At 39.9% G+C, this 23,409-nt stretch overlaps 2 protein-coding genes across 5 annotated transcripts in view; both read left to right on the top strand.

The window, feature by feature from the left end:
* Positions 1-141: 141 nt before the first annotated feature.
* On the top strand, positions 142-5,705 carry si:ch1073-59l16.1 (polymeric immunoglobulin receptor). Of its 4 annotated transcripts, XM_043225877.1 has the most exons (9): positions 142-469; positions 821-1,126; positions 1,764-2,112; positions 3,695-3,789; positions 3,865-3,935; positions 4,032-4,097; positions 4,579-4,644; positions 4,773-4,816; positions 5,246-5,705. In XM_043225877.1, the coding sequence occupies exons 1-8, from the start codon at positions 205-207 to the stop codon at positions 4,812-4,814; spliced, it is 1,260 nt and encodes a 419-aa protein (XP_043081812.1). In that variant the 5' UTR covers positions 142-204; the 3' UTR covers positions 4,815-4,816; positions 5,246-5,705. The 4 variants fall into 4 exon arrangements, with proteins under 4 accessions (XP_043081812.1, XP_043081815.1, XP_043081814.1 ...); XM_043225880.1 differs by lacking the exon at positions 4,579-4,644; XM_043225879.1 differs by lacking the exon at positions 5,246-5,705 and having other exon boundaries at positions 4,773-5,238.
* Positions 5,706-11,744: 6,039 nt separating this feature from the next.
* tgfbr1b (transforming growth factor, beta receptor 1 b) overlaps positions 11,745-23,409 on the top strand; it is a 27,496-nt gene continuing 15,831 nt past the window's right edge. The window contains exon 1 of the mRNA XM_043225820.1: positions 11,745-12,077. Within this exon, the coding sequence (XP_043081755.1) occupies positions 11,984-12,077 (94 nt within the window). The 5' untranslated portion in view covers positions 11,745-11,983. The remainder of the gene's footprint in view (positions 12,078-23,409) is intronic.

Below are 23,409 nucleotides of genomic sequence, written 5' to 3' on the forward strand. Positions count from 1 at the left end.
GCGTTCCACATACAGAACTACATTCAGACACGAGCAGCTAGAGACGGGGGGTTTATTTTTAGCTGAAGCTATAACCCAGTCTTTCTGTCTCGGTCTGCTCTTCTCGAGCTCAAGAGTCGTGGATCTGAGCGGCTGTTTTCATGAAGAGAAAAACTGTGGGTGTAAACATAGAGCTCATTTCTTGTTTTATGATTACTGGAAGGCATGGGTGGGTTGGTCTCTGTCAGTGTTAATGTCGTTTCACCTGACTTCAACTGTTTAGCTGTTATTAATAAACGAGCCGTTTTGTCACGCCGTCCACAAACACTCTTGCAACATCGTGGCGCTGCGTGCGGCAGGGTGAGTCAGGCCGGAGAGAAACAGGAACTAAGAGCAGATTTCACCCTCCTTCCTATCGAACGTCTTCACAATGACACAGCCATGGATCTGAAGCGTCTTCTCTTCATCTACAGCTTCATCAGACTCTCAGGTGAGACCAACTACACAGGCATCCCTTCACTCTCTTTCTCACGGGAGCAGATTGGGATTTTCATGTTTAGGCAAAAATGCAAAGTTACTAAATATAGTATAACGTCAACGGTATTATGATATCGGCATAAAGAGTAAACAGAAGATAAGTTGGATATATAACCATGATCTTGGAATATTTGACACTGCTTTTGGATCAACATTTTAATGTATGTGTATATCAGCGGTTTGGAAATAGTTCATATTTATTTGATTCTTGAAATATCAAAACTAAAAAATGACATGAAAGCCACAGATATTTGTATTCATTCACCCACTCGTTATTTTAATATACAGTATTTCTTTTGTGAAGGTGCTGAGGACAGCGCTTCGGTCAGGCAGGTTCCTGCTCAGAGAGGACAGTCTGCCATCATTCCTTGTTCATATAATCAGAAATACGCTTTTTCATGCAAATACGTGAGCGCTGGACACTTTTGGCTGTTGAGTGATTATGCGGCGCTCTCCGAACGGAAAGCTATATTTATCTCAGATGACCCATCACGTCACGTCTTCTCCATCCGCAGGAATAAAGTCCAGGTGTCTTCCTATTACTGGTGTGCCGTTCATATTCCTTCAGCTTTTGATAAACGGGCAACTTTTTTCATAAACGTCACAGCAGGTGAGAGCATCTTACAGTTATCAAAATGAGCAAAATGAGTTTGTTTCTTTATCAGGTTTGTAGAATGTGTCTCAGTAATGGATGTGAATGGGTGCCGTCGGAATGAGAGTCTGATAAAAACATCAGAGTAATCCACTCCGAGAAGACAGAAGATCAAACTAATCCAGCCTTAAGATGTTTTTAATGTCTATAATCCATAATAACTCTTCCTTCAGTGAGAAAGTGCATCTTCTGTTGTCTCAGCATCAAAATCCAGATACATGTCAGTTTAGAGCTGTTTTGTAAAAGCTGCTTGATCTGTGTAGATTTCTCTCCTGATTCAGACCAGAACACTTTTTATGGATTATGGATCATATTTTAGACATTAAAAACATCTTGCTGGATTAGTTTGATCTTCTGTCTTCTCCAGATGTTGACTGATGGACTGGAGTGATGTGGATTGTTCTGATGTTTTTATCAGACTCTCATTCTGACGGCACCCATCCACCGCTGAGACGTTTCTCCAGATCTGATGAAGACACAAACTCATCCTGACCTGAGATGGACTGAGGGTGAATACATTTCCAGCACATTCTCACTTCAACTATTCCTTTAAACAGAAGAAGTGTCAAACGGATGTCTTCTATTCAATTCCCAGAGTCTCCAAGACTTCACGTGAGCTCTCAGAATGTGACGGCACCTGTGAACGGCAGTGTTACCATCACCTGCTACCATCGGGGCCAAAGTGGTGTAAAGTGGTGTAAGTTTGGATGTCCGTGTATTACCAGAGCGTCCGGGACGTCAGACGGAGCCTCGGTTGAGATCAGATACGGTCTGAGAAACACGACTGTGATCATGAGCCGACTGAAGAAGAAGAACATGGGATGGTACTGGTGCTCAGCTGAAGATCAGCAGATGCCTGTTCACGTCACTGTCGATCAGAATAAGAGCGATAACAGTCCAGTTACTACAGAGTCTGATCAGATCTTATCCAGCGCTCGAAAAAGGTAATATAACAGGGTTTGATTAAATACATTTGTTTTAAGATGCTTGAACATATGTCAAAATATCTGATTTTGTGTTCTTCAGAAGAAATAATGTCCTGAAGGTGTAGAATGACCTAATACTGTGTTTGAAGTATTTATAATCTGAATTCCAGTAATGTTTGGATGTTATTTAATTTGAATAAAATGAAAACTAAAAGACTTTCAAATCACACGAGCCAGTATTTTATAGATTGAACATAGAAAACAAATGTTTAAACAGAGAATCTTTACACTTTTATGCACTAAATGAGCTCATTTCAGATTTGATGCCTGCTACAGGTCCCAAAAAAGTTGGTACGGGGAAACAAAGGGCTGAAAATCAAGGAGTTTTGAAAAGATTCAGCTGGGAGAATATCTAGCAACTAATTAAGTTAATTGACATCAGGTCTGTAACATGATTAACTCTGAAAGAGATCAGACAGAAAGAGTCCAATCTGTGAAAGAGAGTGTAAAGATTGTGAAATACTTTAAAAACAACGTTCCTCGACATCAAAAGACTGCTAATCTCATCATCTACAGTACATAACATCATCAGAAGATTCAGAGAAACTGGAGAAAGATCTTTGTTGGACGCTCGTGGTCTTCAGGTCTCAGACGACACTCATCACATGATTCAGACATTACTGAATGTCCAGGAACACTTCCAGAAACCTCTGTCGGTAAACACAATCCTCCGAGTCGCTCTGCGGATGACAACTAAAGCTCTATCACGATAAAAGGAAGCCATATGTGAAGACGGTCCAGAAGATCGTCGTGTCCTGTGGGTCGAGACTCAATTAAAATGGACTGTTTTAAAGTGGACAAGTGTTCTGTGGTCAGACGAGTCCAAACTTGACAGACGCCGTGTCCTCGGAGATCTTCAGTGTGTTATCAGTTGAGTTCAAAAGCAGCATCTCTGATGGTATGGAGGTGTATAAGTGTGTACTGTATGAGCAGCTTCATGTTCTGGAAGAAGACACTATGAATGCTGAGAGGTATATAAAGGTTTTAGAGGAACATATGCTCCCCTCCGGATGACGTCTATTTCAGGAAGCTCTTGTGTGTTTCAGAAGGACAATACTAAACCACATCCTGCAGATATTACAACAACATGACTTCATAGAAGAGTCCGGAGCTGAACTGACCCGCTGCCGTCCAGATCTTTCACCTACAGAGAACATTTGGAGCTTCATTAAATGAAAAATACGTCAAAGACGACCACAAACTCTTCAGCAGCCGGAAAACTATATCAGACGAGAATGAACCAAATTCAACACCAAACAGAAACTCATAACCTCGATGACCAGACGTCTTCAGACTGTTCTGAAAAGAAGAGGAGACGCTACACCATGATGAACATGACCCCGTCACAACTATTCTGAGACCTGCAGCAGACATCAGACTTCAAGTGAGCTCATTTTGTGCAGAACATTGAAACATTGAACATTTGTTATGTTATGTGTTCTATCGTGAATAAAATATTTGCTCATGTGATTTGAAATTATTTTCATTTTATTAAAAAAAAGTCCCAACATTGTTGTTTTGATATTCTGTATAATTTTAGGACGGCTGTCCTCTTTCTGTTGTCTGTGATTCTGGAGATTCTCCTGATGATAATAATTTACTTGGCACTGAAACTGTTTAAGTTTTGCAAAAAAAGTAAGTTGTTCGCTTGCATCTTTAGTCCTTTGGTCATGAGACAGTGTGAGGTTCTTAATGAAGCTGGTGTTTCAGGATTCCTGCGGTCTGAGGATGAAGAAGAAGAGGGTCAGTATGTGATGATGCACCGGAGTCAGACGTCTCGTGTGAGTTGAGCTGTAATAGATCAGGAGAAAATCATTCACACGAATAAAAGACTGAACACATTTGAGGAAAAACTCTCTGTTTCTGGTTTCTTTCAGTCGTATGGCTGTGCTGCTGCTGAGGGAACGTATGAAAATATGGCTGAACTCAAAACAAACACTGAGGTGTGGATATCAAACATTTCCCTTTAAACTTCACCTTTCATACCACAGAAAAACACTGCTGAAGAACACTGTGTGTGTGTGTGTGTGTGTGTGTGTGTGTGTGTGTGTGTGTGTGTGTGTGTGTGTGTGTGTGTGTGTGTGTGTGTGTGTGTGTGTGTGTGTGTGTGTGTGTGTGTGTGTGTGTGTGTGTGTGTGTGTGTGTGTGTGTGTGTGTGTGTGTGTGTGTGTGTGTGTGTGTGTGTGTGTGTGTGTGTGTGTGTGTGTGTGTGTGTGTGTGTGTGTGTGTGTGTGTGTGTGTGTGTGTGTGTGTGTGTGTGTGTGTGTGTGTGTGTGTGTGTGTGTGTGTGTGTGTGTGTGTGTGTGTGTGTGTGTGTGTGTGTGTGTGTGTCTGTGTGTGTGTGTGTGTGTGTGTGTGTGTGTGTGTGTGTGTGTGTCTGTGTGTGTGTGTGTGTGTGTGTGTGTGTGTGTGTGTGTGAGACAGATACCTGAGTCCAGTCATAAACCCGTCGATCAGACTTTGGTCAAAAAAAGGGATTCATCAGATGTGGTAAATATTTTCAGCACAATGTCTCTGTGTTTATTTGACTAACATGTCATGTTATTGTTATTGTGCTGCAGCACACACTGATTCTGATCTCCAGATCTAATAATCATCTTCTTGTTGTTCTCCTGTAGTGTCTGAGAGAACCGCTGTATGTGAACATCATGAAGAAGTGACTGTGAGTCTCGATCAACCGTTTCATATCAGTTTATTTAATATCTTCTGAATCAACACAGAAAACTATTCCAGAAAGAAGAGATTATTCAAAGCTATATTCATTAAACAAAATATCTTGGTGATTTATTAACTCGATGAACTTACATATCTAATACATTACTGAGTCACAACTAGTTGCTTATTGGCTGTTTATTAGTCCCTACCTAACTGCTGAGGTCAAAGTCAAAGTTCACGGCAAGAAATAAAGCAATATAAAGCGTGAAGCGAAACTGTTCATGAGTTTGTGGTTAATACGATTTTTTTTAAGTTCTGGAAAGATTTCTGCTCACCAAGGCGACATTAATTGATCAAAACCTAGAGTAAAAACAGTGCAATATTTGTATAATTGAATATAATATCTGTTTTCTGTGTCATTTATTTCTGTCTTCAGTGACTCCATCATCTCACCCAGACCTGACTGCTGTGTTTAAGAGTCTGCTCTTTTCTTCTTATTACTGTTCAGTTTGTTGTAATGTGAGCGATTCAGGGTTTTAAAGCTTCTCAGAACATCTCTGCAGTTTATTACAACACCTTCATTTATAAACCAGGGTCATGGGTTTGTTTCTGTGGGAATGAACGGACTTGAATTCAGTGTAAGTCCTTCTTGTTCGGCGTTTAGTGAGGTCAGAGAGGTCAGAGAGGTCAGAGAGGTCAGAGAGGTCAGAGAGGTCAGAGAGGTCAGAGAGGTCAGAGAGGTCCGCTCCTTCATATGTTCTTCAATCCTGGATGATTTCAGACTGCAGTAAAAAGCTTCCATGTTTGACTTTTGTTCCAATCGTTCAGTTTTTGTCTTACCTTGAGTAGATATGATAATATCATCACTGTAAACACAATACATTAAAGCTTTGAAGTAGAGAAACTGAGTATGTATGATATTCTAATCATCTTTGCTTTATTTACATCCTGTGCACAAGTTTAAAGACCTGTTGTACAGGTGTGTGTGTGTGTGTGTGTGTTTCACTCTCTCTGTGTGTGTGTGTTTCTCTCTCTGTGTGTGTGTGTGTGTGTGTGTGTGTGTGTGTGTGTGTGTGTGTGTGTAATGACAGACTGGTTCCTCAAGGGGGCCTCAGAGACATTCATCACCATCATCTCAGTAAGTCTGTTATAAGAGAACTGAAGGAGTCCTGAAGGAGCATCTTTAGTGGACCACAGGTCCTAAACTAAATCACCTTAAAGCAAGAGAAACAATCTTAAATTACATACAGAGAGACTTACACTATTTTTACTTAATACACTTAAATAGACTTTTATAATACGACCTGTGTAATAATGTCAAATTAAAACTTTAAGTTATTTTGAAATCATTATACTTTAATTATCTTTATTGTGCTTTAAGACATGCACTTATTTTGATGTGCTGACAAAATATTTATGGGACAATTACGTGACACCTTTCCAGTTAAAAACTGGTTTAAATATATTTTTAAAAAATAACCACAAACAATCATATATAGTATAAGAGCCCAGCAATGAGTATTGTTTTGGAAAGATCTTTTAAATTACCTTAGATTTAATCAAAATTAATTTTATGAACTATTTGGCGTGATTTATAAAGGGTTTTGTAATCCTGTATAAAATTAACATTTATATTTCCATCATAACATTAAAACAAACTCTGTCTGATAATCTCCATGAAATATCACGTGGTGCGACCAGAAAGAAACGAGCATTTTGGGACTTTTATGCTGAAATCCATTTAAAGACAGGACGTTGCATCATATACCCAAAGAGGCAGGATTCAATCTCTTTTACACATTTGGAAAAAATAAGCTTTTTATTGGATGGTTTGTATTTCCCAAATTTGGATATCATGTGAAAGGTATTTGAACAAGTATTTATTTTTATTATAAATTTCATACAGGCCTTTCATGGACTGTTTTGATTAGGTGGCCAATTCTATGCTTGTAGGTTTTGACTAAATCTGAAAAGATCATGTCAAGTGTTTTCATTATAGATTTTTTTTATATTTAATTAATAGTTTATATACAAACAATTAACCATTTTTACTATCATTTGGAATAGACGTTTATGCAATTTGGCTCATTTATGTTTAATCTTTGTACAATATGAGAACAATGCAAAAAAATTAAATGCACGCTAAATACAAAGAACATATACCTAAAAAATACTGTGACAATATTTACTTGTGGCAGATCATCAGAAGGTCTTTAGTTTAGTTAGAAATATGTCTATACACACTATTTTTCGAATTCAAATCCACCAACTTTAATCTAATCTCCTGTCTGGTTTGTTTGTTAAATAGAAAATGGTGGGTTTGGGAGATCTTAATAAAACTCCTGGTGAAGGCTTGATTGAGCAGCTAAGATTGGGCACACTTTTTTTCACACATTTAAATATATATATATATATATATATATATATATATATATATATATATATATATATATATATATATATATATATACATATATATATACATATATACATATATATATATACATATATATATATATATATATATATATATATATATATATATATATATATATATATATATATATATATATATATATATATATATATATATATATATATATATATATATATATATATATATATATATATATACATATATATACATATATATATACATATATATATATATATATATATATATATTTATTTTAATTTTTAATTTTTTTTATATGAAATATGGTCTTTGTGTCATTTGGAGCAACCACTCATCATGTGGTGCGACCAAAGATAGCAGTAACTCTAAAATAAATCATTTTAAATAAATAATCAAATTTATGTGGCTGAAATATACTTATACATATACTACATATACTTAAGTGAATGGTATTTTAAAAACATTTTTATAAGTTTAATGAGATTTACAGGAACATAAGTCTGCTAAATGAGTCTTAGATAAAAAAGGGTTTAACCAAAAAGGGAAAAATACTGCTTTAAATTGTTGTTGTTGTTTATTTCCCCCGAAAACATCTGTATACACATTTTCTGTTTAAATCAATCATTTTTTTTCTTATACAAAAATATTTATATGTTTTAATATGTACAAATCAGAATACGCATGTTGTTGAATACATTTTTACATCAATATTGTGTTACACAGAATGACAGTGTAACATTATTTAGACCAATTTTTGGAAATGCAAATACCTAATTTCTAAACCCTTTAATTACTGAGAACATCAAAATAAAAAAAATGTATGCATGTTAAGGAAATGAATGAATTTTACTATAAATCATGGTCGCACCACGTGACATTTTTAAGGCTGCGGCAAATTCATCTAAAACAGTAGAATCACTTAATTGACACTTTTAATACGTGTACACAACTTTCTTCATTCTTAAAATGTGCCTAATAAAAATCCTTATACTTCAAACATTCAGTCATTTAGCACGTGTGTGTATGTATATACACGTCACTTCACGTTCACTTTGTCTCTCATGTGTGGCAGCAGTGTTTCATGATTTGATATACTTGGTTTCAACTCTATTTGGCTTAGAAATAAGTCAGCTATGGTTAGCCAGGACAAACAGTATAAATGTGCCATAAAATGAAAGTTGAAGTCTTTCGTCGTGGCATCAAAGCAGCAGCTCCGTGGTCTGGTCCTGGATCAGTCTGAATGGTTGGGAGACTGTGGGAACCGGCTCCAGGGGGCCGCCGGGGTCCGTGAGTGACAGCTGGCCGTATTCCTCCGGGACATCCGGCGTTTCTCATTATCTGCTCTCCGTTTAATCCCTCCTTCCGTCGAGTCTCCCGAGCTCTGGCCGCCTCGCTCTCTCTCTGAGGCAGTAATGATGGAGGATGCACAGATGGTTCGGAGCGGGGCTCTGGATCTACCTGAGCGGACAGCTGGTGGCGTCCCATTAACACTTAAACAGAGGTCTGCCACTGTCACCTGAGCACCAGGAGGGCCCTGGCAGCCCGCGTCAAAACAACCAGGAACAAGTGAGCGGGAGGAAATATGTGCAGGAGCACCACTGACTCAATCATGACTCAGAGTCACCATCAGCCCAAGGAACTCTTCTTTTCTTCTGTATTTGTAAGTGTGGGGCGGCTGAGATGTGGGCGTGGCTCTTGGAGCTGGAAGGGGCGGGGTTTAACAGCACTGAAGTCCTTCGCGTTCAGTGAAATATAGTTCAACGACAAAACATTTCACGTAAAATGAAAGGGTATAAACATCACAGTGATCCACAGTCCATCAGTTAACGTCTAGAGAAGCAGCGTGTTTAGAATAAACTAATCTTTCAAATGTTTCATAATCATTAGTAAAACTTCCAGCCTGCTTGAACACTTTATCACTTTATTATGGATCATAAACTCATATTTGAGTCAAAAACGTCTTAAAGCTAGTTTGATCTTCTGTCTTCTCCTGATGTTCACTGAAGGACTGGAGAGCTGTGGATTACTCTGACTCTGACGGCACCCATTCACATCCACTGCCCTGAAGACACCGATCTCGACACAAGCTCTCATTTTCTGATGAATCACTTCCTCACACCGTTTATGGAGTCGTGAACGTCCCGAACGAGTTCCACGGAAGAGTTCCTGAGCAAACTGTGCTTAAAATAATTAAAAGTCTGAGTCAACCCAGGAGCAGCGTGCCCCGATGAGAGCGTGCTTCAGAACGACTTAAATAAAGCTAATTAAGGATAAACGGTGTGTGACCCTCAGTGACCCTTGAGACGCTCCTGATTCCTCCGCTGGGATAAACTCACCTGACTCAGTGGAGTCATACAGACATATCAGAGGAACAACACACTGCTGTAGAGACAGAAAATATGATTCAGCATCTGCTAAATGTGTTTGCTGTGAAGAAACAACAATCGTTCTCTTAAAGCAAAGTCAATGCTGAAGATCCGAGCAGCCGCTGCTTAAAGTTTAATACAGCGAACGCCTGTTTAATGAACGACATTTAGATCACGGCTGACAAAAAGACACTTTAATATCATAAAGACGTCCTGCTTCTCTAAGTGGTTAGACATAACTTTCTACTTCCATGAGAAAATAAAACCGAATGCACAAAAAAGTAATTGCCGCTTCTTTATCTCACCGCTTTGAAAAACAAATAAAGCCACAATTCCTTTTTTTTCTCCCCTCTTTGGTGAAATTGCGAGAAAAAAGTTTTGTGAGATGAGAAGTTGCAAAAAATAAAAACGAACAGAATTGTGAGGAAAAAGGCATTTATTAGTTCCACAGTTTCTCCTGGCAGATGATGATTTGCTCTAAATATCCCATAGACTGAGAGAGATTTCAGGATGAAGTCTGCTGGGTTTTGCCTGTATGCAATCACTTAGCAACCACACAGAAGCGCCCTAGCAACCGCAGGCACGGTGTGGCATTGACTTTTACAAGCAGCGCTCCCATCTCCTTCAGATGTTGAGGATGTATGTGTATGAAACGGCGTCTTCTTGATCTCTGTAGATTAGAAAGGCTGTGTTTTGACTCGGGCGAGAGGCAATATATGAATTATGCATTCGATTCTACAGCTCTACAGTCTCTACCACTGCTTACCGTCAGCGCTGCCGCTCATAATCGAACACATCGGGTCTCTTTTATTTGCCCAATTAGCACAAAAACGGCCTCATCTTCTTTGGAGCATGTACTTTGTTGAAGGATTACTCCGAGGACCAGGATATTCCCTTAAGTGAAAGGATTTTTTGTTTGCCCTACTTACGGTTAACCCCATTACCGCTTAATAGCAGAGAAAGTTTTTTTTAGAAGAACACTGTTGCGGCATAAATTAATGAGCGTTTCTGCGTGTCGGGCTCTAAACGAGGCGGGCGCCAGACGGAGCGCTTCTAAGCGTCTCAAGGTTAAACACCACACCCTTCCTTCAACCAAAGCGGGTCAGGATCATGAAGAGACAATACACCTGAGGGGTTACACACCGCTACTGAGAACTGAGGAAGGGGGCATATTTCGACGCTGTTTTAAAACGCTTTAAATATTACAGATTGTTATTTCAATCTTCTTTTCCTCATTTTATTACACTGTAGTGTTGACAATATGAATAATCATAAGAAACTTTAATAGTTGCAATAAAATAATACATAGTAAAACATAACGCTTACACAATCAATCAAAATTAATAATAATAATAAAAGTATTATACCACGTAAAACATCTTACGACAATATGAATGTCATAACATGTGAAGGATATATTATTATGTATATTTTCATCATTATTTTGACATAAAGGCCAACGGGGATAACGAGTAGAAAACAGTAATGAAAATAATATAAAATGAATTAAAATATTACCATTGCAGGAAAAAAAAAATTAAATAAAAAATAATAAATAAAGCTGAATTTAGCTATAGTGAAACAACTACTATAATAACATTATAATAAATAAATATAATAAAATGAAAAAAGATTTTACCATCACGCTTTTAACATCAAACTTATTAATTAATAGTTTCCTCAGATAGACTCCTGATGGTCCAGCGCTGGGTTAAATCCCATCGTTTCTGAGGAGCCGGGGCCCGACCGAGGGGCCCTCATCAGTCAGGGGTTTGGGGGTCGGAGGTTTGAAGAGGTCAGATGTTTCGACCCCTCGGATGAATATATGCATAAGGGCCAGCAGCTGAGACACAAAGACGGCGCTGCTTCCATTCAGTGTGTTTCATACGAGAAGATTGAGAAGCTGTCTGCTCTTCAGTCACTGATCAAGACAAGATTCAGATCTTTGTTACTCATCTCTGAAACACTTCATGCACAAACTCTTGATCTGTATTTCTCATATATGACACATCCCAGCTTGTTCTGTTACTTCAGGACTGGATGATGATCAGATCAGATCTGTGTGATTGTTTGTAAATGTGATGTTTACTGACACACAGAAGATAGACATGACTGGCTTCAAAGCGCTTTAAACCGCTGGAAGCACTAGAGTTTCTTTGTTTTGTCCAGCGCTGTACACACAGTGAGGCTCGGTGAGTCTGTACCGTACGGAGGAAGGAGACAGAGCAGCACGGGAACGCGTTCTCCTCAGCTGAGCTCCAGACGCGTCGCGTCGCGTTTACTCCGCTGGGCGGGGCTCGGGCGCCGCGTGCAGCCAATCAGCGCGCGGCCGCTCTTCCCGTCTCTCGCGCTCAACTGCTGGAGTCTCGCAGAAGAAGCGCGAGCGCGGAGGATGAGGATGATGAGGATGACGAGGATGGACGCTATACCGTGTCGTCTCGTGTTTTTAGCTCTGTTCTTTGGGTCCAGGATCCAGCACACGGAAGGTACGAGCAGCTGGCGCGCGCCCGTGTGTGTGTGTGTGTGTGTGTGTGTGTGCAGTGAACGCCGCTCGTCGGGGGCCGGAGGAGGGCTGCTCTTTGTTTGCAAGCAACTGCAGCCCAAAGAGAGTCTTTCTGCAAAGATGGCGCAGGTCAGACCCAGACAGAGAGATGCTGTCAGCACAGACTGCTTCATTCCGTCGCGAAAGAGAAGCAAAGCGGAGAAAGTCCTTTAAATCACACCTGATTGCTCTCGGAACCGGAGCGGATCCGTTCTCGTGCGCTCGCGCGTGTGTGTGTGTGTGTGTGTGTGTGTGTGTGTGTGTGTGTGGAGGATTCACGTGTGATTAATGCTGGAAATGCATTAGGTGGCTGTGATTGTGCTTATCAGTTTTTATGATCATAAGCTCTTCAGGACACACACACACACACACACTGCCTCGAGGCGTTGTATTTTCAGTCGAAACTGGTTTATCTACCTGTTAAACTCCTCTCATAAGCAGATAATATTGATGAAGTGTGGATTGATCAGTTAGTTGTGACTCGCTAACGCTAGTCGGACTTTATCTGGGATCGCCTGATAATCGTCACTTCGACAGACTGCTCTGATAAATAAACTGATATCTCGTTATTCACCGTTCACTCGTCAAAACATGATTTTTAGCAGCAGGTCTTACTAAACGAATAATCTTAAAACACGCCTTATAAGTTGTTTTTTACGTATCTAGCTAGCTGCTTCGGGCTAACACTTCAGACGACTGCTAAACTCCGCTTTAAATGCTATCAACGGTTATAAAGTTATAAATAGTGCGATTTTTTTTCTCAGAATGTAACTTTGATGTGTTTTTATTGTAGTTTGTTGCATTTAAGTGTTTCGTCGCCTCTTCTGACTTTTGTGTACGGTGTTAGCCGTTAGCTGTTTGGCTAACTTCTTTTCAGTTTAACGTCAGTTCTCCCGAGTTTGAAAATCGAATGAATCTGCAAAAATAAGTATATAGTATATTAACTAGTAATGGCTGGCGGATTCCTCTCGGTTTGTGTTGTATTGAAGCATATAAACATTTTAAGAATAGCGCACTTTATTTTTTTTTGTATGAAAAGTGACTTAGATGCTGGTTATAGTTGTGTAATAAACGGCTCACACACGTTTAGAGAGGAAGAAGAAGTTCGTACGCAGTAATAATGATGATAATAGTGAAGTAAACACGGCACGATGTCGGATGTGTGTGTGTTTATAGACTGTGGTTGTCTCAAATCCTTGTGTGCTCACTAACTAGACAGCATGAGTGGGTGTCACACTGAGACAACGCGCTTTTATTTGTGTTTTTTTGCTATACTATGATACTGCCCTTTACACCACGGTGCACTTTTGAAGGCGTATTTATAAACGTACCTGTGATGGCCTGTGGCTTTGTTCTGCTTTTTAATCACATGCACTCTTGAGAGGGAATGACTGCAGCACGCTTGGTCTGTGGCACAGTTATGTCACATGCGTTTATGGCCAGGTGACTTGGGTTTGTGTCACCTTCGGTAAATCAGAGATGTTGCTTTATTTGCACCGTATGAATGTCAGGAGAGTGGTGATGCTTAACGTCAATATAAAAACACTGTTTACTAGATGCATATTAACACATACGTAACGCCAGTCTTTGTTTCATGTTCACTCTAAACGCATGAATTGTAAGAAATATCTTAAATGAATCAGTGGAATCAAACTCTATGTGCATTTGTGACGTAATGTTGATTACCACGAACGTAACTGAAAGTCGAGGAAGCTAAGGCCCGTTCAGAGCAGGAATGTTAACTAAAGATAAAGACAAGTGGTGCGTTTCTGTTTTCTCACTGACAAACACACACCTTGTAATTATCGTGTTATAGCGGCTTTCGTCTGTGATCAACTATATAACAATATAATCTTCCTGACCAGACTTTCAAGCAGCAAATATTAATTCTATTAGATTTTTGTTGCGGTCCACTTTAAATGCTCAAGTTTTTAAAGCAGGGTGGATTCTGATTGTTCTGATGTTTTATCAGTTAAAATGATTCTGTGTCGTTATCGTTATAATTGTTGTGTTTATTCTAATTTCCTTAGGGTTGTGATTATCTGTAGTGTAGTTACATGACCTATCTCTGATTCTTTTCATTTCAGCTGTAAATCTTTCTCATTGTTGTTGTTATTCTTTTTTCTTACAGTAGGTAGCAAAGATTGGAAATATTGACATTTCATCTTGTGTTTTATTTTTGAAGCCGAGTGTTGACTTCCAACGTAATTTCTCATTAAAAACATAAAAGAAACGGGTGATTTTAAATGTTTGCGGGCCCGGAGTCATACACTACCAGGATGAATGTTTGATATTCCACAGAGTGAAAGCTTCAGACTCGGAGGCGGTCAGCTGATGCACGCTCGCTACAATAACGTTGCCTCTGGGACGGGAATCTGAGGTATTTCGGTGACCCCAAACCGCCTGTTGTCCAGGCTTAAAGAACCAAAACTAATTTGAGAAGTTGCATTAGTGCCAGCTGTGAGTGAATGGAGAGGTAGCGATGCGTTCAGACGGCCTTGCTTTTGGCAGAAGCAGTATTTTGCAGCGACGGTGGCTTTTAAAAGTATAGCTGGCTCAGGGAAACAAATAAAACGCTCCGAGCCTCGGGTATATCTGGAGCACTTCATGTTAGACTTGACTTTCGGCTCTTAAAGTGACAAAGTAATAGAGTTTTCAGGCTTTTATTTTAAAGTAATAGAGTGGGGTTACGGGTGAGGGTCTGGGTTGTTCCTGTGTGTCTGTGGGAGCTGAACCTGGCGTTATTCACCGTTAATAACGGCACATTTGTGTCTTCTGAAGAGCTTGTTTTTAACTGATACCAGTGCAAGAGGCTGTTTTATTAAACCGTTGCGCTCCTGTTAGTGTTATGAGCTGCTCTCACGCGGCCCGTTTGTTGTCTGTATTTACTGAAGTCATTTGGCTTAAGTGCCCTCCTTGGGTTCCCGTGTTTCAGCTCTCTGGTCGGCTATGATTTTCCCCTTTCCTCTGGGATGAAACGAAGGCCTCGCCGAGCTCTTCCTCTCAGACCGCAGCGCTCTCAGCTTCCCGTGTTCGATCGGCCAGCCGTACCTGTCAGAGGAAGCCCGTATCACTTTACTGTGTGTTATTATACGGACGCTCAGACTGTGGGATTTGTGGTCTGGATGCAATAGGAGATGGTGCCATGATTAATGGCCTCTGTCAAAGCACATAAATCAAGCGTTTCTGCAACTTGCACCGTCAACATATCAACATAATGTGTAGAAATGCATGCTTACACAACAGTTTAAGCTTTAGTTTATCCTGAATTGAACATTTAGTCATTTTCATGTCATTGCAAACCACTTTAACTTCTGGAAATGCTGAAATCAGACACATAAAAACATGCATTTTCATTTATCAAGGATGCATTACATTGATCAGAATTGCCAATAAATGCGTTTAAGATTTCTGTTTCAAATACATGCTGCTCTCTTGAACTTTCTATTCATCTGTGAATCCTGAAAGATAAAGTGCACCATGGTTTCCACAAAAAAATCTGAAAATATAATAATCAGTCTTGTTTTTAGCTCAACAGCATCCGTCCTCATTTACTTTTACATATTCATTTTGAAATTTGCTGAAGATAAACAGTGACTTTCAGAATGTAATGACATGAGAAAATGATTAGGTTTTCTTTTCATGTTAACTATTTGAGCTTCTCCACCGAGCCGGCCTCTCTAAAGGAACAAGTGTGTGTCCGGTGAAGTCCGGTCCTGGACTCTCTTCCACTCATTAGTTTTACTGCTGAACTGAGAGGGTTTTACGGCGTTCTCCTCCTTCCTCCTGCAGCTGGTTCTGGAGAAGCTGTCCGTCCAGTCGGCAGGTTTATGATCCCTGCGTGCCTCCGAGGAGCCTGGAGCGCCGGGTATTTATAAAGAACAGTCCGTCATGTGCGCTGACACGCTAGCAATTAGCAGAGCCTCGGGCAGAGAGAAATCTGCCAGGAAAGTTGGTGTTCGACGCTTTACTGCCCTCCTCTCTGAAGGCTTATTAGTGCGTCAGCTTCGGTCAGGTTTCGGGGTGTCCTAGAAAAGCCTTCTCGGGCAAACGCTCACTCAGACTGCTCCTGGAAGGGCTGCGGTCAAGACGTCTCGAGGAAACGGTTCCTCTTTGTTCCCCAGCCGCTCAGAACTGAGTCACTCAGTGATTCGGTGTCTTATAAAGAGTCACGCTGAAGTGGTTGTCATCTTTCTTGTGTACAGGCGTCAGGACTCTTCTCTATACTTATCATTTCTGCTCTTTTCCTATGCCTCGTAATGCTTTTTGCACAAATTAGGAAAGGAACTTCAATTAAACTGTGAAAGAAGGCCAAGTTTTATTATTCTGCTCACGCTTCAACCATCCAGCATTAAAAGGAAATGTAACAGTGTAAAAGCATAAAAAAATAGAGCAACAAGACATTAATGACCCCTTCTGCATGACGTGGTAAATATCACTACAGTGATATACAGTAACATCAGTCACCTGAATCCAAAAGGTTCATTATCATTAACACTGAATGATGATATCTCACTGATTTCTGCTTCAGAAACATTAAGACTGCTAAAAGAGATCAAAAGTGAAAGAGAACGACTTTTTCAAACCACAAAGAAACCGCTCCCTTAGTCAAACTGACTGATGAGAACCATTTGTGTGAACAATTTCTTCTTTTTCTCTACAGAATGCATCTTTTAAGTGAACTAGAAGATGTGTAGATAAAGAGGACTTGTTCCTCCCTCTCTCTGTTGTTCAGTGAGGAGGTTTTTCTTGTTTAGCTTCTTTCACACCGGAAAGCCCGCCTCAAACATACATCTCAGAAGGACACACAGAACTGAGAAACACACGCCTTCAGCCTTCTTTCTTAAGCTTTTCTAACACTCTGTTATCATTAGGTGTCATTTCTTGAAGCTGTTGAATGTAAAAGAAGATATTTTGAAGAATGTTGAGAACCAGTTTACTGTAGCCACCTGATCACTGAGTCCTGCATTATATGAAGAGAAATGATCAAAATTAAAGGGATCCTCCGTATTCCCAAAATTCAAATGGTTTTGATCGTGACGAATCTCGTCGTTCCAAACCAGTAAAAGCTTTATTTGTCTTGTAATGAACTGTAATAAAGTATGACCACCGTCAAGGGCAGAAAAGTATGAAAGACCTCATCAGAATAGTCTGCCATCAGTGGTTCAATCTGAATATTATGAAGTGACAAGAATACTTTTTGTATGCACAGAAAAAATGTCTTCATTGGATATTTTGTCTCCTCCGTGTCTCTTCTTGTAGCTCCATTTTGGAGAATATCCACTGAATGCAAACTAAATAAACTCTTCTGTCAGCCACCATACATTTTCTGTGAAGATTTATGCTTTGATTTGAACAGAAACGGCTCGTCCTTGTGGCATGGCTAACACAGAACAGCGAATATTCTCCAAAATGGAGATATGGTGGAGATAAATTATTTATTAAAGTCATTATTTGTCGCTTCATAACAAAGCATCTTAAATTGTTCCAAAAAGCTTTTGTGGGTTTGTAATAACATGGGGGTAAATCATTAATGACAACATTTTAATTTTGGGGTGGAGTAGATGATAGCCCTTAATTTCTGCTAATATATTATTAACATTTAATGTTATCATTAAACATGAAACTGCATCTAGTATTTTCAGCTCGGTGTAACATGTTTTATCTCACTCTCCATGTGAACCTACTATAAAATGCAAGCTTTTTTTTTGTGATTTGGGTGTGAATGAGCACATATGGGAGAGCCGTCAGATCCTTCCTTACCAAGAGTACGGTTCTTTATCATGTTCAGACAAAGACGTGGATAGCAGAAGGCTTTGTGGGGGAGGTGGAGGTTGACGGGGTCCATCTGAGATCCTCACACCAAACCCACATCTGTGAAGGACAAAAGCCTGGCAGTAATGGGCGGGTAGGGGTTAGGGGCGAGCGCTGACCTATGGAAATGACTCTGGCTGGACCGGACCGGAGGGGGAAGGGTGCGTCTCCAACGCTAGCTCTCTGTGCAGGGATCGTGGTTGCCAGGAAACGCTCTGTAATTAATTCCGACGCACGCGGAAGAAAGGTGTGCGCGGAGAGGCTTTCTTTGATGAAGAACCCACACGATGCGAAGCTGGCTTTCCTCTGTTAAATCACTCCATCTGGCTCTGGAGCGCTCGGGGTCTGGTAGACTCGGCTAGGCTCAGCATTTACAAGTTCACTTTAAAGGCTCCTACATGAAGAGCTGGACTTTTTTTTGGTCTTAAATTGAGATCATGGTTCTCCCACAATTCTGAACTAAAAATGAAAATATATAATCTATTTAATGTGTGTGTGTTTTATATTAAAATGATGAAGAAATTGTTTGAATGAATGATTCAGTGACTTCACATGTTTCATTACTGGATGAATCAGTGTTTTTGAACGAATCTCCTGAATGATTCGATTATTTTGCTGTCTTCCTTTGTCCTTCCATCCGCATTTCATTGTCTTCTAGCTGAAATATTGATGCCTTCTACACTGAAAACGCCCCGCCCTCTTTTCCTCCCTGCTGCTGATTGGCTAGTTGCAGCTCATGGGCTGTATCTGGAATCAGCCCTTATCTCCTCACTTCGAGGTCGACCGATAATGAATCGCACTGACCGATACCGATTTATCAACCGATAGATCAGAAAACGGTTAATACGACAAACACAAAACTCCAGTAAAACAGTGTTGAACTTTATCACAAGGATAAAAATCAAGTCAGTGATTCATATTTTCCCAAAGACTGGTTTGTGCTCATTTCACTAATCGTCAACAATTAAAGAGTATGAAATCATAACAAACCCAGTTCAGTGTTGAAATCACGGATTTAAAGATTACGGTCATATAATGTTCTCAGTGCTGTCAAAACAAAACACTTACCAGCCAAACTAAAAAGTAAAGATCTAAAAATGTCAGTATTGATGATATATCGGTCTGGGTAAAGCCACGGTCGTCAGGACAGACTCTTTCCTCTGGTGTGTCTTGTGTTGATCTCAGTCTGGTCTGCAGCTTCATTACGTGTTTATTTGCACACAGTCTGCTCTGGTGTTTAGCCACAACAGTCTGTCTTCATGATAGGCTTTGAAATATTGAGATGGATTATGAGCCCTGGAGAAACAGCTGTGCTCAGTACCTGCGTGAGTGTTTCTCCATCAGTTATAACCCAATAATAGCAGCAAAAGAATCAGTCTCAAGTCGCACTGCAGAATCAATATGAGCAGTATTACCATGTCATGCTGGCGTTTGGACATGTACCACGTCAACATGGTGGTTTGTAGACATGGACCGCAGTAATGCCATAGTATTCTTTCAGTTCTTACACACGCAGCATGGTAATCCGTCACTCATTTCTCAGGTTCATGTCAAAGTAGTTCAGATGAGAGAATGTTTATGGGAGACTTTAACAAGTGTTTTATTTCAGAAAGAACGTAACGTTTTATGCAGCATAAAAATTAAATGCTTTGGGTAAATTTTAGCGTCATATTATACACAATTCATCACTGGGTCATGTGAAAAACCGAACAAAAACTAAAGCAAGATAGGCACGAGTTAAGGTTTTTTTCTAATTTATTATTTAGTTTTAGTTTGTTTTTAAATTGAAACATAGCCTATCCTATGAATCCCTTTTTTTTGCTTGTATTAGTGTGTAAGGCTTTAGTAGAAGTTGAACTCTCCAGTTTAATGAAATGCCTGTTACGGATATAAAGTGGATGCCGTTTAATTCTACGTTCACATTGGGTCTTTTTTCCCCCAGTTTGGTAGAGTCTTGGCTCAGATTCTGTTTTTGAGGCTAATCGAGTGAGATTTGTTGTTGGGAATGCTAACCAACCCACCCAACCACTTTACCAATTTACATCCAGATGAAGATTAATTAGCTTGGCTCTGAAAACTCGACACGCTCTTCAATCGATCCCCTGTCTGCCGTTCAGAGAACTAAAGGGCTGGTGAACAAACAGCACACCGATTCATTGAACTCTCGGCTGCGTGCTTGGATTACACCGATGAATTGCCCTGGCGGCTGAGAGCATGCAGGAGCTTTCTGCCCAAAAGACATTGAACAGCACTTGGCTTTCAATGCAGATCATTCAATTACTGCATTAGAGGTTAAAGCCAAAGGCTCCAAAGATGTGAAATCCAATTGCCATTGATTCTCGAAATCAGTAGTCATTGTCTTGAGATTTTTTTCCCCCTTGCTTTGTGTTTGGCATTAGATAAAACCACTTCCATCCTTTTGATTTCTGAGACTGAAATCCTGCAGACATTTGAGTCGCCTTCGTTCCTGTGCATTTATAAATGGCTTATGTGGTCTTAATCAGATTGAATTGGGTTTATTGAAAGCATTATTGAGTTGAGTGACTCAAAACTGCGTGCTTTTCATGAACGGCAAAGTAATGAAATTATCAGTTTTATTCCGTAACGTAATTAAAGAATTTCTGTCAGACGGTTTCAGTGGGCATCTTTAAAGGGCTCATGAAACTCCAAATTTTCTTAATATTTAGTGAGGTTATTCCACAATAGAAAAAAACATACAGAAAATGTCAAAAAAACTCTCTGTCCTTCAGCTATCAGAGACATACTTCTTTTGCTTTTAAAAAACTTTAACTTCATGAACTAACCTTGACATCTGTTATGGTAAAATAGCAAGTTTGTGAGAGAATTACACGTCGTGCTCATTTTACATGCAAAGATGTTGGCCAATCACATCAGTGTTTCCATTGAGGACTCACGATAGACACCCCCTTTCTACAGAGGGCCAAAATATGACACAAAAAAGAAACATGCATTGTACAATTATTTTAGGGTTTCATAACCCCTTTAAATATTTCAAGAGTTTTATGAGCTTCCCTTCAAGGAGAAGATATCAACATTAATAATAGATAGCCCAAATGCTTCACCCTAAAATGAACTTGTATTGCTAGCTTCACGTCGTTCCAAAAGGGAATACGCTTGATTTTCTGATGCAGGATGCTCTGGACCTTATCGACTTTCACCGATTTCTGTTAAATACTTTTTGTGTTTCATAAGAAAAATCATTAATAAATTGGACTGAGATATGGACATGATGCTAAATAATTAATTTAGCATGAACTGTACTTTTAAGCATGTATCTGTGTTCTGACTGGCGTGATGAATATCTTGAATGTGATTCCAGCAGGAGAATGTGAGCTGACAGCAGAGCAGCATACCATGGCAAGAAATAATAATAATGCGCTGGATATTGTGCTGGAGAAGCAATGCTCTGCAGTAATGTGCTGAAGTAATACTCTCGAGGAGTATTGACTCGGAGTCATGCGCTGAAGTAATGTGCCTGGAGGAGTATTGTTTTGAAGTAATGCACTCGGGGGAGTAACGCTCTGGAGTGATTCTCGTCGGTGCTCGTCTGGTTGAGTTTGGCTCAGGTTCTGTTCTGGTGTGAATCATTGTCCGGCTCCGCCTCAGGGCAGGGCCCATCTCAGTTTGCTGGCCCTTCCTAAAATAGCCGTGTGTTAGTAGCGCCGGTGTGCTGCAGCAGATTGAGTCAGTGTTTACACACGGCTGTGCAGCGACCAGACCCGATGCACTCCAGCCGTCCTTCTGCTAGGATACATGCACGCTTCCTTGGAGCTAGACTTACACTGAATGATGTTCAGACGATGGGTTAAAGTGACTTAATGCCATATTTTTACATGAACATAAACTGAAAACACTGACTGAAAAAACGTTATTTTTCTATAGTAGTAATCCTCAAATGTCAGGTATACATTGGTTTATTAAATACAACTAAAACTAAAATGAAGGATAGGATATCCCTTAAAATAAACACATCTTTAGTTTACAGAATAACATGATCGCTTACATCATTGTGGTAACTGCGGTCAGAAAGTGGTGTAAATGTGCAGCCTGCCTTGAACAAAAGTTTTGATGAAGAATTAGTGTTAGCGTAAGAGCTAAACCTGCAGCACTAAATATAGAAGCACGGCTACACCGTTCTGTTTTCACCATCAACACGTTCCTCTAGACCGGATTCTCTCGCTTCGGTGTGTTTCCAGCAGACAAAATATCCTGGCTGTGGCATCAGCAGCAGATTGTGTGTGATAGCGTCGTGTGAGCAGACGCTGTCCTCCGTCTGTAAAGAGCAGAGCCGCCCAAAGCCTTGAGACGCTCAACAAGGCATCTTTCTCCTCCACCTGTATGGAGCTGAATAAAGCCGTGTCTCTGCTGTTGCTGGGCTGTATAAATACATGTGATGTTATTAGCGCTGCACTCGTTGACTCGGCCGTGTTTACCTGACACGCTCGCCGGAGCTGGACTCCATTTCCAGAGGTTTTACCGTGTGGATCAGCAAACCTACAGAGAGGGAGGGCTTTACTTCTATCCTGCTCCTTCATCATAAGACCATGACGTGATTCTGTTGTGTGTCACATTTAGAGAAGTGTTGTGTTTCTCTTACTTCCTGATTAAAATCACATGAAACACTGCACACTGCCCGAATGAAGTAAAATGTACTCTTTTTTTAATTTTTATAGACCTTATTTTGTCATCAGCCCGTTTAGTGTCGAGACCGAGGCGTTTTAATTCAACTTTACGCTTTGGTTTGAGACGTAATACAATAAAAACAGGCACATTTCGAGCAAGTAGATTAACTCGTGTGCATTCACGCTCTCTTTTTATTCATACTGGTGCACCAAGAGAATAGTTGTATTAAGCATAAGCATGAACCCTATTGCGTGTGAATATGCAAAGGATGTGTGTTTTTTTACTAAATACCAAAAATGAAGCTGCTCTACAAATCTTTTTGCTAAATATGGTCTGAAAATATACTGAGAGGTTTGGAAGAGTCTGGAAAAGTGTTAAATGTGTCGGATCCCTGCGTTTAGTTTTTGCTTTTGATTTGTTTTGTGTGTTTTTTTTTTTTTGGTTAATTTTGTGCCTGGTTTGTTTTTTATCTGTTTTGTGCCCATTTTTTACTTCATTTTTTGTTCCGGTTCACTTGTGTTGTTTATTTTTACTGGTTTGTTTTATTTGGGGCTGGTTTCGTTGGGTTTGAGTCAAAGCGAGTGTTCCTGAAGGAAAGCTAACCCCAGTGTTCTTGTTGAAGACTCTCTCTCTCTCTCTCTGTGACTCAAGGCTGCTGGAGAGAATAGAGAAGCCTTGAGAAACACGTGGAGTCTTCTGCTTTCACACGTCCTCGGCTTTTTCAAGGTTTCTTCTTTTCTTAAGGAAGACGAGGAGGATAATGGCGGCGCTCTGGATTGCTAGCGGAATCGTATTGAATTAGCCGTGTATTGTTAGAG

This window comes from Puntigrus tetrazona, chromosome 24 (assembly GCF_018831695.1).
Source record: "Puntigrus tetrazona isolate hp1 chromosome 24, ASM1883169v1, whole genome shotgun sequence".
NCBI lineage: Eukaryota > Metazoa > Chordata > Actinopteri > Cypriniformes > Cyprinidae > Puntigrus > Puntigrus tetrazona.

What these genes read in the sequence shown, in the direction of transcription:
- si:ch1073-59l16.1 (XM_043225877.1), top strand. Translation starts at nt 205, where the DNA reads ATGGGTGGGTTGGTCTCTGTCAGTGTTAATGTCGTTTCACCTGACTTC. An exon ending in TTATCCAGCGCTCGAAAAAG is followed by an intron (nt 2,113 to 3,694) that starts GTAATATAACAG and finishes GTATAATTTTAG; the next exon opens with GACGGCTGTCCTCTTTCTGT. An exon ending in AACTCAAAACAAACACTGAG is followed by an intron (nt 4,098 to 4,578) that starts GTGTGGATATCA and finishes TGTGTGAGACAG; the next exon opens with ATACCTGAGTCCAGTCATAA.